At 43.3% G+C, this 17,864-nt stretch overlaps 1 protein-coding gene across 1 annotated transcript; it reads right to left on the bottom strand.

Annotated features, from left to right (window-relative positions):
• Positions 1 to 171: 171 nt before the first annotated feature.
• LOC112235131 (vitamin D 25-hydroxylase) lies at positions 172 to 17,651 on the bottom strand. The gene is made up of 5 exons (XM_024403523.2): positions 17,107 to 17,651; positions 16,130 to 16,271; positions 15,320 to 15,952; positions 2,483 to 2,812; positions 172 to 1,212 (listed from the first exon to the last, which is right to left on the bottom strand). The coding sequence occupies exons 1-5, from the start codon at positions 17,344 to 17,346 to the stop codon at positions 1,031 to 1,033; spliced, it is 1,527 nt and encodes a 508-aa protein (XP_024259291.2). The 5' UTR covers positions 17,347 to 17,651; the 3' UTR covers positions 172 to 1,030.
• Positions 17,652 to 17,864: the final 213 nt, after the last annotated feature.

Here is a 17,864-nt window from a genome sequence, read left to right as displayed (position 1 = left end):
CAGCATAACTTTCTGAGAAGTGCAGTTAGTAGTTAGAGGTGTGCTGGGTGCCAAAAATAGCCAGATACATTACATCAATATGAAATATTACCCAGTAAGTCTGATGTATGCACAGCACAGCATTGCATTGGAGGTTTTTTTCTAGCCCTTTGGTCTGTTGAGTAGAAGTGAGAGGTCAAAAACGGCATTGTTCTTATTACAAAGTATGACCATAATAGACAAAAGTCAAATTTACTTAAATCACAAAGGACAGCATCACAAAGACATTTTCAACAGATATTGCAGTAGCTTTCTGAGAGAAGGCTTTTCCATGGAAGAATCCCTAGAGATCGGGTTCATTGTTAGTTCAGACTGCTTGATATGGCAGATCCAGACTAAACACCATGTCCAGAGCCTTCTAGGAAAAGCTGGCTGCTAGTCTACTTTTTTTCACTGTCCTGTAGAAACAGCTGAAACTACCCACTGGGAACAGACATCAATTCAACGTCTATTCCACGTAGGTTCAATGTAATTTCATTGAAATGACATGGAAACAACAATGATTCAACCAGTGTGTGCCCAGTGGGTAATGTTCCCATTTCTCATCTAGGCAGGCTGTGAGAGAGAAGACAGGGCTGTGAACCATCATAGAGGTCCATCCTGTCAATCATTGATGTAATCCCGCAGGGAAGATGAGACATTTGATTATAAGGACACAGATAAAAAGTAAATTCTAATTCAAGGTTAATTCATAGTATATGTCTGCATGTATTGTTTAAATATTCACACTTCTTATCTTCTCGATTAAACTTACTGAGAAGTTCCACCTGATATTTCAGGATCTCGCCAGTAACATTTCTGGTGATCCTGTGACTTTGTAAATGGTGCTGTGCAAACATGCAATTTCTCAGAAACAACCATCAGCTGATGTTTAGAATTCTAGCAGTTCTGTGTAAAACACAAGGTAGGAGTCCAAGCTCTAGACCCCTGTTCTGTTCTGACTAAACCCCCAACCCCCCCACCCCTTCGGGCTGTGCCTTCTGAGAATCTGTCACTGCTGCCTGCGGACGGCGCAGATGGAGTAAGGCAGTGGCTGCAGTGTCATGCCCAGTTTGGGGGTGAGGCTTGGCACTGTGCCGGGGGGGAACTGCAGGTGGAAGCGCTGCAGCATGGTGGTGAAGAACAGGAACATCTCCATCCTGGCCAGATGCTCGCCCAAACAGTGACGCTTCCCTGAGGACAAACCACACAACATGGATTGAGTTTTGTGAAGATCATGTCATACTTTGTATCATCTACTCTACTCAGAGGAGGCTGGTGAAGGGAGGACTGCTCGTCGTAATGGCTGACATGAAATCAACGGAAAGGTATCAAACCATTCCATTCCAGCCATTATAATGAGCCGTCTGCCGATTTAGTGACACCAGCTACTACTGACTACTGTTTTCCAGTGAACATTCAACCAACATATCTATTGTACTCAATGTATCTGTTAAGTGATAGTAAAGGTCCTTTACTATCACTGTTATCAGCTGTTTAGTGTTTACCTTATTAGGATATAGGTTATGGCTGGGAAAAGGTTTACACTTGCATACACAGCGCAACTTGAGCAATAGAGGGAACCACATGTATGGGTGGTATGACAGAGAATTTGTTTTGTTTGAACTGACATGGTGGTGTTTTTCTGTCTTAACAGTACTTTCCTTTATTAATGGCAGCGTTGTAGTCTGCAATAGCCCCAGGGACAGGCTTGCTCACCAGTCTATTAATTAAGTGCTCAAATAGATTACTGGGCCTTCATACCAGAGATGCTCTAGCTTTTATTACATTTGACTCATTGTAGGTAAAATGAAATGAGATCATAGCTGGGGTATACAGTTAAAGACATGCTCCGGTACTTTGGCAACTAAAAAAGTATTTTTCAATGTGTAGTTCATACATGCATAATCTATGAGCAGAATTACTGTCTCACCTCAATTAAACACGAAATCCCTAGTTTGAAAGCGACTTTTATTGAAGCTGTGCTGCTTTATTTTCCCTACATTTCCCTCCACGTGGGCCTGCCACCTAGCAATTTGAGTTATAGCCAATGAGCTTCAGCCTCTCACATTTGAGTGACAGGTAGCAAGAGGCCTGCCCAGCATTATCCAATGAGGTTGCAGGGCGGGCCCAGCTCAGTGGAAACAGCACAGAGAGAGAGAGAGAGCAATGGCGTGGTGCACATATCTGCATATATGTGACGTAGTATGCAATTTTTGGGGACCATTTTTGGCTCATGAGTGCTACTTTCAGAACTACTGCCTAAAATGTATACAAACATACAGAAGAATCTCTAATATATTGGAATTTCATGCCCATGATGACTATTAACCCTGTTTTTAAGCATTACCATTTAGATTAGGCAAGAGGAGAGTCATTCAAGTGAAAGGGTGTACACAGTATGTGTGTGAGAGTCTGTGCTACTCTCTTTGGGGGCCTAGGAGTGGAAAGAAGCCAGACTCACCCAGAGAGAAGGGTAGGAAAGCTTCCCGTCGGACAAAGTTTCCATTGCTGTCCAGGAAGCGATGTGGTGAGAAGGTTCCAGGGTCGCACCAGTACTTCTCATCAAAGTGCACAGAGTACAGGTTGGTGATGACCATGGTGCCTTTGGGGATGTTGTAGCCGCTCACCAGTGTGTCCTGAGTGGTGGCGCGGAAGATGCCCAGGGGCACGATGTTACAGAAGCGCAGGACCTCATGTAGCACCGCTTCCACATAGGGCATCCTCTTTTTGTCCGCCAGCGAGGGAGACTTCTCACTTCCCAGCACACTGTCCAGCTCCATATGCACCTTCTCTACACAGAGGAAACACCAGCAGCAAACTGTCAATAACTTTTCATCACAATGTGCTTTCTGCTTGCTAAACTCTTATCTAGTATCTACAGAAATAAGAAAACCTTTAATATGTTTGCACCCCAGGAAGAGTAGCTGCTGCCAAGGGGATCCCTAATAAATACAAATCCTTCCCACAGTTGTGTCAAGTTGGCTGGATGTCCTTTGGGTGGTGGACCATTCCTAAAATACATTGGAAACTGTTGAGCGTGAAAACCCCAGCAGCATTGCAGTTCTTTGTACAAACCGGTGCGCCTGTGTAACGGATGTGAAACGGCTAGCTTAGTTAGCGGTGGTGCGCGCTAAATAGCGTTTCAATCAGTGACGTCACTTGCTCTGAGACCTTGAAGTAGTAGTTCCCCTTGCTCTGCAAGGGCCGCGGCTTTTGTGGAGCGATGGGTAACGATGCTTCGAGGGTGACTGTTGTTGATGTGTGCAGAGGGTCCCTGATTCGCGCCCGGGTATGGGCGGGGGACGGTCTAAAGTTATACTGTTACACCTGGCACCTACTACCATACCCCATTTACAGTGCCTTGCGAAAGTATTCGGCCCCCTTGAACTTTGCGACCTTTTGCCACATTTCAGGCTTCAAACATAAAGATATAAAACTGTATTTTTTTGTGAAGAATCAACAACAAGTGGGACACAATCATGAAGTGGAACGACATTTATTGGATATTTCAAACTTTTTTAACAAATCAAAAACGGATTCACTAAACTATTCAGCCCCCTTAAATTAATACTTTGTAGCGCCACCTTTTGCTGCGATTACAGCTATAAGTCGGTTGGGGTATGTCTCTATCAGTTTTGCACATCGAGAGACTGACATTTTTTAGTATTGCCAGTGTAACAGTATAGCTTCCATCCCTCTCCTCGCCACTACCTGGGCTCGAACCAGGAACACATCGACAACAGCAACCCCTCGAAGCAGTGTTACCCATGCAGAACAAGGCGAACAACTACTCCAAGTTTCAGAGCGAGTGACGTTTGAGACGCTATTTGCGCGCACCCCGCTAAATAGCTAGCCATTTCACATCGGTCACACCAGCCTAATCTCGGGAGTTGATAGGCTTGAAGTCATAAACAGCGCAATGCTTAGAGCTGCTGGCAAAACTCACGAAAGTGCTGTTTGAATGAATGCTTACGAGCCTGCTGGTGCCTACCATCGCTCAGTCAAACTGCTCTATCAAATCATAGACTTAATTATAACATAATAACACACAGAAATATGAGCCTTAGGTCATTAATATGGTCGAATCCGGAAACTATCATTTCGAAAGTAAAATGTTTATTCTTTCAGTGAAATACAGAACCGTTCCGTATTTTATATAACGGATGGCATCCCTAAGTCTAAATATTGCTGTTACATTGCACAACCTTCAATGTTATGTCATAATTACGTAAAATTCTGGCAAATTAGTTTGCAATGAGCCAGGCGGCCCAAACTGCTGCATATACCCTGACTCTGCATGCAATGAACGCAGGAGAAGTGACACAATTTCACCTGGTTAATATTACCTGCTAACCTTTCTTTTGGCTAAATATGCAGGTTTAAAAATATATACTTCTGTGTATTGATTTTAAGAAAGGCATTGATGTTTATGGTTAGGTACAGTTGGAACAAAGACAGTCCTTTTTCGCGAATGTGCACCGCATCGATTATATGCAACGCAGGACATGCTAGATAAACTAGTAATATCATCAACCATGTGTAGTTATAACTAGTGATTATGATTGATTGATTGATTGTTTTTTATGAGATAAGTTTAATGCTAGCTAGAAACTTACCTTGGCTTCTTACTGCATTTGCGTAACAGGCAGGCTCCTCGTGAGGCAGGTGATTAGAGCATTCGACTGGTTAACCGTAAGGTTGCAAGATTGAATCCCTGATTGAATCTGTCGTTCTGCACCTGAACAAGGCAGTTAACCCACGGTTCCTAGGCCGTCATTGAAAATAAGAATGTGTTCTTAACTGACTTGCCTCGTTAAATAAAGTTGTAAAAAATTTAATTTAATTAATAAAATCGGCATCCAAAAATACCGATTTCCGATTGTTATGAAAACTTGAAATCGGCCTGACTGGTTGCATCACTGCCTGGTATGGCAACTGCTCTGCCTCTGACCGCAAGGCACTACAGAGGGTAGTGCGAATGGCCCAGTACATCACTGTGGCCAAACTTCCTGCCATCCAGGACCTCTTTACCAGGCGGTGTCAGGCTGTTACCAGGCTGTTCTCTCCTACCGCACGGCAAGCATTACCGGAGCGCCACGTCTAGGTCCAAGAGGCTTCTAAACAGCTTCTATCCCCAAGCCATAAGACTCCTGAACACCTAATCAAATGGCTACCCAAATGGGTATCACCTATGCATAGTCACTTTAATAACTCTACCTACATGTACATATTACCTCACCTAACTGGTGCCCCCGCCCATTGACTCTGTTCCGGTACCCCCCTGTATATAGTCTCACTATTGTTATTTTACTGCTGATCTTTAATTAATTGTTACTTTTATTTCTTATTCTTATCTGTATTTTTTAAACTCCATTGTTGGTTAGGGGCTCGTAAGTAAGCATTTCACTGTAAGGTCTTGTTGTATTTGGCGCATGTGACTAATAAAATTTGATTTGAAATATTGCTGCTAGAATCTTGATTAGAACCACAAAATTTGATCATATTACTCCAGTACTGTTACTTCCTGTTAAGGCTAAGTTCAAGGTTTTACTGCTAACCTACAAATCATTACTGTAACAATGAATCTGTGAGTCGCAAAGCAGGAGAAACGTTTAATAAAGCAACAAACATGAAACGAGACAACATAACAGTGGCGTTTACTTGTAAACACTGGAACAATATTGACTGAGGAAGAAACCCAAGGGAGTGACAGATATAGGGGAGGTAATCAGGAAGGTAATGAAGTCCAGGTGAGGACAGGCTTCCATCTGCAGGTGCGTGTAATGATGGATACCAGGTGTGCGTAATGATGGATCGCAGGACCGGTGGTTAGTAGAACGACGATGCCGAACGCCAGAGGGGAGGAGCGTGAGTAGATGTGTGAATTACATGGACTTGCTCATACCTATCTCTCTGATTTGGTAATGCTGTACATACTTACACATACTCTACGGTCACAAGACGCAGGCCTCCTTATTGTCCCTAGAATTTCTAAGCAAACAGCTAAAGGTAGGGCTTTCTCCTTTAGAGTTCAATTTTTACAGAATGGTCTGCCCCATGTGAGAAACGCAGACTCAGTCTCGACCTTTTAGTCTTTACTGAAGACTCATCTCTTCAGTAGATCCTATGATTGAGTTTAGTCTTGGCCAGGAGTGTAAAAGTGAACTGCAAGGCACTGGAGTGACGAATCCCCCTTGCTGTCTCTGTCTGGCCGGCTCCCGTCTCTCCACTGGAATTCTCTGCTTCTAACCTTCTTATGGGGGCTGAGTCATTGGCTTACTAGTGCTCCTCCATGCTAGTGCTCTTCCTGTCCGGTTTTGCGCCCCCTCGAGCTTGTGTGCTGGAGGATATCTTCGTGGGCTATACTTAGCCTTGTCTCAGGGTAGAAATGGCGCCGGAAGAAATGGCAGCAGTTTTACGGGCACCCAAGCAATTGTCCTATTATGTGTTTTTTTTGCGTTATTTGTAACTTATTTTGTACATAATGTTTCTGCAACTGTATCTTACGGCAAAAAATAGCTTCTGGATATCAGGATCACTCACCTCGGATTAGACAAAGATTTTTTCTTCAACAAACAAGACATTTTCCAAACATCCGGCAGGGCCGACATCCCCATTATTTGCAAGAGGAAGCGACGCAGGTACAGAGGACAAAGAGCCAGATGCCTGGTCAGGACCCGGAAAAGGCGAGTGGGAAAGCTGCCGTTACTGTAAATACTACTCACCAACGTGCAATCATTGGACAATAAACTAGACGAGGTACGATCACGAATATCCTACCAACGGGACATCAAAAACTGCAATATCCTATGTTTCACAGAATCGTGGCTGAATGACGACATGGATATTCAGCTACCGGGATACACGCTGCACCGGCAAGATAGAACAGCACACTCTAGTAAGACGAGGGGGGGTCTGTGCATATTTGTAAACAACAGCTGGTGCACGAAATCTAAGGAAGTCTCTAGATTTTGCTCGCCTGAAGTAGAGTATATTGTGATAAATTACAGGCCACACTACTTGCCTAGAGAGTTTTCAGCTATACTTTTTGTGGCTGTCTATTTACCACCACAGACAGATGCTGGCACTAAGACCGCACTCAGTCAGCTGTATAAGGAAATAAGCAGGAAAGGAAACCACTCACCCAAAGGCGGTGCTCCTAGTGGCCGGAGACTTTAATGCAGGGAAACTTAAATCAGTTCTACCAAATTTCCATCAACATGTCAAATGTGCAACCAGAGTTTAAAAAAAGTCTAGATCCCCTGTACTCCACACACAGAGACGCGTACAAAGTTCTCCCTCGTCCTCCATTTGGTAAATCCAACCATAACTCTATGCTCCTGATTCCTGCTTACAAGCAAAAATTAAAGCAGGAAGCACCGGTGACTCGGCCTTTAAAAACACCTTGAGGATGGATCCTAAACAACGTTTGCCGTGTTTCTGTCGATATTATGGAGCAAATGTTTTAAAAAGTTTGGCGTTATAGTTGAAGAATTTTTCGGTCAATTTCTCAGCCAAGCATAGTGAAGAAACGGGAGCTTTTTCACCTACAAAAATAATATTTTTGGAAAAAAGGAACATTTGCTATCTAACTGGGAGTCTCCTGAGTGAAAGCATCCGAAGTTCTTCAAAGGTAAATGATTTAATTTGGTTGCTTTTCTTATTTTTGTGAAAATGTTGCCTGCTGCCAGCAGAGCCTAGCATAGCATTATGCAATGATAAACTTACACAAATGCTTGTCTAGCGTTGGCTGTAACGCATATTTTGAAAATCTGAGATGACAGTGTTGTTAACAAAAGGCTAAGCTTGTGTTTGCATATATTTATTTCATTTCTTTTTGCGATTTTCATGAATAGGAAAAGTTGCGTTATGGTAATGCGCTTGAAGCTATGATTACGCTCCCGGATATGGGATTGCTAGTCGCAAAAAGTGGTCAGATGAAGCAGATACTAAACTACAGGACTGTTTTGCTATCACAGACTGGAACATGTTCCGGGATTCTTCCGATGGCATTAAGGAGTACACCACATCAGTCACTGGTTTTATCAATAAGTGCATCGAGGAAGTTGTCCCCACAGTGACTGTACGTACATACCCCAACCAGAAGCCATGTATTACAGGCAACATTCTCACTGAGCTAAAGGGTAGAGCTGGACTCTAACCCGGAAGCTTACAAGAAATCTTGCTATGCCCTGCAACGAACCATCAAACAGGCAAAGCATCAATACAGGGCTAAGATTGACCGTCTCTGATGCTTGTCTTATGTGTTATAGACTACAAAGGGAAGCACAGCCGCAAGCTGCCCAGTGAGACGAGCCTACCAGACAAGCTAAAATCACTTCTATGCTCGCTTCGAGGCAAGCAACACTGAGGCATGCATGAGAGCATCAGATGTTCCGGACGACTGTGTGATCACGCTCTCTGTAGCCAATGTGAGTAAGACCTTTAAACTGGTCAACATACACAAGGCTGCGGGGCCAGATGGATTACCGGGACGTGTGCTCCGGGCATGTGCTGACCAACTGGCAGGTGTCTTCACTAACATTTTCAACATGTCCCTGATTGAGTCTGTAATACCAACATGTTTCAAGCAGACCACCATAGTCCCTGTGCCCAAGAACACAAAGGCAACCTGCCTAAATGACTACAGACCCGTAGCACTCACGTCCGTAGCCATGAAGTGCTTTGAAAGGTTGGTAATGGCTCACATCAACACCATTATCCCAGAAACCCTAGACCCACTCCAATTTGCATACCGCCTCAACAGATCCACAGATGATGCAATCTCTATTGCACTCCACACTGCCCTCTCCCACCTAGACAAAAGGAACACTTATGTGAGAATACTATTCATTGGCTACAGCTCAGCGTTCAACACCATAGTACCCTCAAAGCTCATCAATAAGCTAAGGATCCTGGGACTAAACACCTCCCTCTGCAACCGAATCCTGGACTTCCTGACGGGCCACCCCCAGGTGGTGAGGGTAGGTAGCAACACATCTGCCACGCTGATTCTCAACACTGGAACTCCCCAGGGGTGCGTGCTCAGTCCCCTCCTGTACTCCCTGTTCACTCACGACTGCATGGCCAGGCATGACTCCAACACCATCATTAAGTTTGCAGACGACACAACAGTGGTAGGCCTGATCACCGACAACGACGAGACAGCCTATAGGGAGGAAGTCATAGACCTGGCCGGGTGGTGCCAAAATAAAAAACTATCCCTCAATGTAACCAAAACTAAGGAGATTATTGTGGACTACAGGAAAAGGAGGACCCGAGCACGCCCCCATTCTCATCGACGGGGCTGTAGTGGAGCAGGTTGAGAGCTTCAAGTTCCTTGGTGTCCACATTAACAACAAACTAGAATGGTCCAAACACACCAAGACAGTCGTGAAGAGGGCACGGCAAAGCCTATTTCCCCTCAGGAAACTATATTTTTTTTGCATGGGTCCTGAGATCCTCAAAAGGTTCTACAGCTGCAACATCGAGAGCAGTGGTTGCATCACTGCCTGGTACGGCAATTGCTCGGCCTCTGACCGCAAGGCACTACAGAGGGTAGTGCGTACGGCCCAGTATATCACTGGGGCTAAGCTGCCTGCCATCCAGAACCTCTACACCAAGCGGTGTCAGAGGAAGGCCCTAAAAATAGTCAAAGACCCCAGTCATAGCCTGTTCTCTTTAATACTGCATTGCAAGTGGTACCGGAGTGCCAAGTCTAGGACAAAAAGGATTCTCAACAGTTTTTACCCCCAAGCCATAAGACTCCTGAACAGGTAATCAAATGGCTACCCAGACTATTTGAATTGTGTGCCTCCTCCCCAACCAACCCCTCTTTTTACACTGCTGCTATTCTCTGGTTAACATATATGCATAGTCTCTTTAACTATACATTCATGTACATACTACCTCAATTGGGCCGACCAACCAGTGCTCCCGCACATTGGCTAACCGGGCTATTTGCATTGTGTCCAACCCACCACCCGCCAACCCCTCTTTTACACTACTGCTACTCTCTGTTCATCATATATGCATAGTCACTTTAACCATATCTACATGTACATACTACCTCAATCAGCCTGACTAACTGGTGTCTGTATATAGCCTCGCTACTTCTATCGCCTGTCTTTTTACTGTTGTTTTATTTCTTGACCTACCTATTGTTCACCTAATACCTTTTTTTGCACTATTGGTTAGAGTCTGCAAGTAAGCATTCCCCTGTCCGGGGGGTACCTGTTGTATTCAGCACACGTGCCAAATAAACTTTGATTTGATTTAGTAAACTGGTGGGCTGTTGATATCCCTCTAGTGGTGTGGGGGCTGTGCTTTGGCAAAGTGGGTGGGGTGATATCCTGCCTGGTTGGCCCTGTCCGGGGGTATCGTCAGACACGGCCAGTGTCCCCTGACCCCCTCCCCCCCTGTCTCAGCCTCCAGTATTTATGCTGCAATAGTCTATGTGGGGATAGACTAACCCTAACTAGGGTTAGTCTATCCTATCTGGTGAAATTCTCCTGTCTTAACTTAAGTATGCTCCCTCTAATTCTCCCATCTTTCTCTCGGAGGACCGGAGCCCTAGGACCATACCTCAGGACTACCTGGCCTGATGACTCCTGGCTGTCCCCAGTCCACCTGGTCATGCTGCTCATCCAGTTTCTGCTGTTTTGCCTGTGGCTATGGAACCTGTTCACCAGATGCTGTTTTTCGACCCTCTCCCTCCATCTCTCTCTCTACCTCACCTGCTTTCCTTGACCTCTGAAAGCTCGACTACATAAAGCCAACAGACATTTACTCCTGACGTGCTGACCTGTTGAACCCTCTATAACTGGCCTGGGCATCGGCCATCCCGGGGGCAGTACGCAGCCTGCGACCTGATTCAATACGGCCCCCCGGAATCATGCTCAGATCACATAAAGAATTTGCGATAGTAAAGTTTTGAAAAACGTATTTGTTATTCAAATTAAAAACCCAATGAATACTCGCCTTTGTGTAATGATTTAACTCCCACCGCTTGTGGGACATTTATTTTGAAGACTTGTATAAATAACAACTGCACGAGGACAGACAGTGACTGACAGGCTGACGCACACGTCACAGTTATAAATAGTAGCTAGCTAGAAATTGTGCAAAAATTTGTTTTTCAAAGAAAAGGAATGTAGACAATGAATGTAGGGTGTTCCAGCAAGAGTGGACATTGAAATAATTATTTATTGAGGTATCAGGGAAAGCTGTGTACTTAGTGTGCAAAGAGAACATCTCTGTCTTGAAAGACTACAACTTGTCCCGACACTTCCAGACGAAGCATGCAGAGAAATATAGGAATATGTCTTCTGAGCAGAGGGCAAGTGCATCGAAAGAGTTGCTTTCTCAGTTGCAGAAGTAGCAAGGACTTTTCACAAAACTGCATTCAGAAAACAATGGAATTGCGATAGCTAGCTATGTACTGTCCCACAAAATTGCTAAACATAGCAAGCCATTCGCTGAGGGCAAATTCATTAAAGAATGTTTAATTGACTCTGCAGCAATACCTTGCCCCAACAAGAAAGAGCTGTTTGAAAATGTTTCCCTGCCAAGACAAACAGTGACACGGAGTGTCGAGGATATCGCAGAGAATATGGAACAACATTTGAAAGACAAAGTAAAGGAATTCACCTATTTCTACAAACTACAAGGGAAGGGCCTTTTTGCACATCAGATGTACAGCCTTGTCAAAGCCTTCAAGGGAAAATGACTCCTCCTGACCCGCCAAGTAGAAGACAACAATCTCACCCACCTTCTGACACTACTAGTCTGTTCCCTATCAGATGACCTTCTGACACTACTAGTCTGTTCCCTATCAGATGACCTTCTGACACTACTAGTCTGTTCCCTATCAGATGACCTTCTGACACTACTAGTCTGTTCCCTATCAGATGACCTTCTGACACTACTAGTCTGTTCCCTGTCAGATGACCTTCTGACACTACTAGTCTGTTCCCTATCAGATGACCTTCTGACACTACTAGTCTGTTCCCTATCAGATGACCTTCTGACACTACTAGTCTGTTCCCTATCAGATGACCTTCTGACACTACTAGTCTGTTCCCTATCAGATGACCTTCTGACACTACTAGTCTGTTCCCTGTCAGATGACCTTCTGACACTATTAGTCTGTTCCCTATCAGATGACCTTCTGACACTACTAGTCTGTTCCCTATCAGATGACCTTCTGACACTACTAGTCTGTTCCCTATCAGATGACCTTCTGACACTATTAGTCTGTTCCCTATCAGATGACCTTCTGACACTACTAGTCTGTTCCCTATCAGATGACCTTCTGACACTACTGGTCTGTTCCCTATCAGATGACCTTCTGACACTACTAGTCTGTTCCCTATCAGATGACCTTCTGACACTACTAGTCTGTTCCCTATCAGATGACCTTCTGACACTGACACTAGTCTGTTCCCTATCAGATGACCTTCTGACACTACTAGTCTGTTCCCTATCAGATGACCTTCTGACACTACTAGTCTGTTCCCTATCAGATGACCTTCTGACACTACTAGTCTGTTCCCTATCAGATGACCTTCTGACACTACTGGTCTGTTCCCTATCAGATGACCTTCTGACACTACTAGTCTGTTCCCTATCAGATGACCTTCTGACACTACTGGTCTGTTCCCTATCAGATGACCAGCAGGAGAAGTATACATCGCTGCTGTGTGCTTTTAATGGTGAGTTCATCATTTTGAGGATTTCAAAGTGTTGGAAAATGACATGCTGTTGGGTTTCCTCTCCTTTCACCTTCAATGTGGATAATGCTCCCACTGACCTGCATCATGAACTTCTAGATCTTCAGTCTGATGCAGTGATTGGAGAACTACTCAAAACAATGTCCTCTCTCAATGAACAAAACTTTCCAAGGATTAGGAGTCATGCTCAAAAGATGTTTGTACTGTTTGGGTCAACCTATGTATGTGAACAGGCATTTTCAGTGATAAAATATAATAAGTCAAGGCACAGATCATCTGTTACTGACTTTCGCCTCCCAGCAATTTTGCGCATAGCGATGTCAAAACTATACCTGACTTCACTGCTCTAGTCAATGCCCATCAGAGACTTCACTCCTCACACTGATTGAGTAGTTTAAATGTAATGTTGAGCTCTCTTTCTTTCTTGTGTTTTTGTGCATACCCGTTAACAAGAGTTCTGTCCGTGGTGCTGAATGCACAGTGTACTTTTGTATAATGTATAATGTACATTATGTATAATGTATAATCCTGAATATATGATTCTGGCCCATGATGGCAAAAATATATTCTAATGCTCTACAACCACTGGGATTATTATTTGAGCCTGCTGGTCATCTATGAACGTTTGATCTTGAAAAACGATCTGGCCTTAATGGCCATGTACATTTATACATTTTTGTCATTTAGCAGATGCTCTTATCCAGAGTGACTTACAGTAGTGAGCGCATACAGTTTAGTACACTTATAATCTCAACCCGGCACATCCAGAAGAGGACTGGCCACCCCTCAGATCCTGGTTCCTCTCTAGGTTTCTTCCTAGGTTCCTGCATTTCTAGGGAGTTTTTCCTAGCCACCGTGCTTCTGCATCTGCATTGCTTGCTGTTTGGTGTTTAAGGCTGGGTTTCTGTATAAGCACTTTGTGACATCTGCTGATGTAAAAAGGGCTTTATAAATAAAATTGATTTAATTGATTGAAGTGGATTTAACAAGTGACATCAATAACCTGGTCAGTCTATGTCATTGAAAGAGCATAATGTTTAATGTTTTACACTCAGCGTATACCTTAGTAGTGAAATAGTTTAAACAAAAATCTATTTAAAAAATATATTATTAATTACCTACAAACATACACTCCCCTCCTTATGTATTTGGACAGTGAAGCTAAAATTGTAAATTTGGCTCTATACTCTAGCATTTTGGATTTGTTATCAAATGTTTCATATGAGGCGAAGGTACAGAATGTCACCTTTCATTTGAGGATATTTTCATTTATATCTGTTTTAAAGTTTAGAAATGAAAGCACTTTACATGTCTAGTCCTCCCATTTGAAGATGTCATATGTATTTGGACACATTCACTTATAATGTATTAAAGCAGTCTAATGTTTAGTATTTGGTCCCATATTTCTAGTACGCAATGACTACATCAAGCTTGTGACTACACACTCGTTGGATGCATTTGGAGTTTGTTTTGGTTAATTTGGGGTTATGAATGATGGATGATGACTGGAGTCATTTTATTTCTAATTCATGACATCCCTAATCATGGTAGCATCCACATTAACGTAGCTGTGTTCAAAAACACATTTCATTCTTACTTACAATACAAGTGTCTACAAAATATTAAAATACAGTACATTGTCCACCATTCACTTCCTATTGGGCCAAGCATAATCCGAAACACAACCAAAACAAGCTGTAAATGAATCCAACACGTTTTTAAAGTCACAGCTTGATGCAGTTATTGTGTGCAAGGAATATGGGACCAAATACTACATTCTTTACAACGTTAAAACACTAAGTGAACTTGTCCAAATACTTATGATGTCTTCAAATGGGGGGAATAGATACATTTGCTACATGCTTTCAATTCTAAACGGTAAAACAGATATACATTATATATATATAAAAAATACCCTCAAATAAAAGGAACATTCTGTCCTGTCACCTAATATAAAATATTTGATATCAAATCTAAAATGGTGAATTATAGAGACACATTTACAATTGTAGCTTCACTGTCCGAGGGGAGGGAGTGTATAACTTTGTACAGTTGAAAGAAAAAATATATACCTTAGTTGCTGTATATTATGGCTTGGAGAAAGGTTAAATAAGGATGAGGCAAGTCCCTTTACTGGACACCAGAGAAGAGGAGAAAGAAAGACCAAGGATGACCTGTTTGTGAACCGTTGAAACTGAGCTTAATACCAGAATAGGCCTCATCTGAAAAACAGACAAACAAAATAGAAAAGGACAGGAAGAGATGGAGGGACGTTGTGGAGGCCTTATGCACCACTTGACATGATGAGGCCTGAGTAAGGACAAGGCAGGGTGCTAAGAGGCCTGATTAAGGATAAGGCATGGTGCTATGAGGCCTGAGTGAGGACAAGGCAGGGTGATATGAGGCCTGAGTGAGGACAAGGCAGGGGGATATGAGGCCAGAATGAGGACAAGGCAGGGTGATATGAGGCCTGAGTAAGGACAAGACAGGGTGCTATGAGGCCCAAGTGAGGACAAGGCAGGGGACTTGGTGCTGAGGCCTACTGTGCAATAAGGCAGCACACTGACCTTGAATGTTGGGGTAGAGGGCCATGTAGAGCATAGCCCAGCGTAGGGTGTTGGTGGTGGTCTCCGTGCCCGCGATGATGAGCTCGCCCACAGAGTAGATTAGGTTCTCTCTGGAATACGGGGTGCCCAAGTCGCCAGCACTCTTGTCCAACTTGTTCAGGTAGTCATCGATGTAGTGGCGCGGGAAGTTGCAGACTCTGCCCTCCGAGAAGCGCCTGATGATCTGCTCCAGGAAGTTATAGACCTTGGCTGCGTTGCGGAACAGCTTCTGGTGCTTTCCGAAGGGGAGGTACTCGATCCATGGGAATGCGTTATAAAGGAAGGCCCAGCCACTGACGGCCAGCTCCACATTCTCACTGAAGATCTCGATCATGTGCTGGAAGTCACAGTTGTCGTACGTGAAACGCTCTCCGAAGATGATGAGGTTGGTGATGTTGGACACAGCATTGGTCACCAGGTGCTTTGGGTTAAAGGGTTTCCCTTTGTGTTCGTCGATGGCATCCACAAAAAACATGCACTCTTCCAGGATCTTCTGGTCGAGGGGCTTTTGAAAACTGCCAAAGTAACGAAAGGAGTTCCTGGCCAGTTGACGATGTTCAATCCATCCGTTGCCAAATTTAGCATTCAGAAGTCCTGAGAAGGAAGATATTGAGATTAGAGCAGACATAATGAGACCTTACTGAGCATGTACCATAAAATAGCCTTCGAGAGTTCGATAACACCAAGCTTGTATTTGCATGTAATATCTAATCACAATATAACAATATCATAATGTCCATATTCAGAATACATTATAACTGACTTTCTTACCTCCCATTTTTGTCATTTTCATAAATAAAGGCAGCGATGGCCGGTCAGAAAAGACATCACCCTGGTGGTACAGGCATTCTCTGATGGCATCATATCCATTCAGAACCACTGCTGAGTAGCCTCCCAAATCAAGACTGAAAATCTGAGATAAAATACTTGAATAAATAGACATCCAAAATAATATGCCATTTCTTTTCCCAAAATATGTTTCATTCTTTATTTTCTTTGAAAAAGTAGTATGACATAACATCTAAATTGCAAATGATCTATTGGGCTAGTTTAGAGGTAGTCTAGCTCTATTTGCCGAGGCATGCTGACTAAGCGTACCTTCGCCATTTTTCGAAACCCTGCAAGCCAGCTGGAGCCTGCCAACACTTAGCGAATAGCGAGCCTCTTCTGTTCAGTTTTCTGAGTTTTTTTTCTAGGCTGACGCAAGATATAGGGACAAGAATGGAGCGTCCATCCTAACTCATATTTTGACACACATAAGAAATTGTGGTGTGTGTCGGATGATTTTTATTTATTTTTTAACCTTTAACTAGGCAAGTCAGTTAAAAACAAATTATTTTTTACGATGACAGGCTAACGGTGAACAATGTCTTGACTGCCTTGTTCAGCGGCAGAATGACAGATTTTTTTACATTGGCAGCTCGGGATTCGATCTAGCAACCTTTCGGTTACTGGCCCAATGCTCTAACCACTAGGCTACCTGCAAACGTTATTTCACAATGTTTTTTCACGAATGAAATTAAAGCAACTTTGAGATGTTGTTTTGTAATGAAAAGCGCTATATAAAATACATATTGTTATGCAAAAATCCGTATTCATAAATGAACACTCAATAGGCTAAACCGCAATAGTTAAACCGGTTTGAGCACAAGAAGACTAGCCTACATGGGGGTGCACACAAGTAGCCAACACAAAAAAATGCCTAGGTTTAGTCAAGCCACTTTTACACAATAAGGTAAGTACCGTACCTGCCCATGGATTTCACTCTGTTTCTTCATAAAGACGTGCGGTTCTGTTGCTAGAGACATAATGTTCCCTATGACAGGGATAGGTGACGGTCCAGGAGGGAATCCTCGTGGTCTCCTCTGCTTCACAAGCTGCCGGATCAGCAAAAGAACAATAAGGGAAATAAGTAAACTACACAGACCTAAGAAAGCCTGTCCATGCGACACTTCTGAGACTAGGGATGATAACTGAATTAATACCATTTTTCTCTCTCTAATTTTGCTGTCTGTACTAAGCTCTCCTCTGTGAAAGAGTTATGTAGGCTATATCATCTTGCACATGTTTCTATCCCCTGCCTCTACCCAATAGGATACTTCTCCCTCTACAAAGCTAAGTTTGGCTGGAAGTTTAGCTGTGATGACTATCGATGAACTTTGATCAGCCTTCGATCAATTCTAGCAATCAACAAATCGTGATTCTGCTATTTCTGAGGATTTGATTTCCCAATGATGATTCCTGGCCATTTGTTGGCATGCAGCATAACTTGCCGGCCAGCTGGCACCACACAGATCAAGTTGGTTAAAAAAAGCTATATTTTTTCACCGCTGATTCAGCCTGTACTCAGACTAGACATAACATAGTAAACGAAACTTCGGGACACTCAATTTAGCATGATATATCACATTTGTTATGGTTACATAAGACAGAATGTTACTAAAGGCAAAAACAAAAGGCTGGTGGATAATTAGCAACTTTGCAACTAGCATGTTAGCTAACCCTT

Source organism: Oncorhynchus tshawytscha, linkage group LG04 (genome assembly GCF_018296145.1).
Source record: "Oncorhynchus tshawytscha isolate Ot180627B linkage group LG04, Otsh_v2.0, whole genome shotgun sequence".
In the NCBI taxonomy this organism is placed as follows: Eukaryota; Metazoa; Chordata; class Actinopteri; order Salmoniformes; family Salmonidae; genus Oncorhynchus; species Oncorhynchus tshawytscha.
This window is presented reverse-complemented; position numbering and strand designations above follow the sequence as displayed.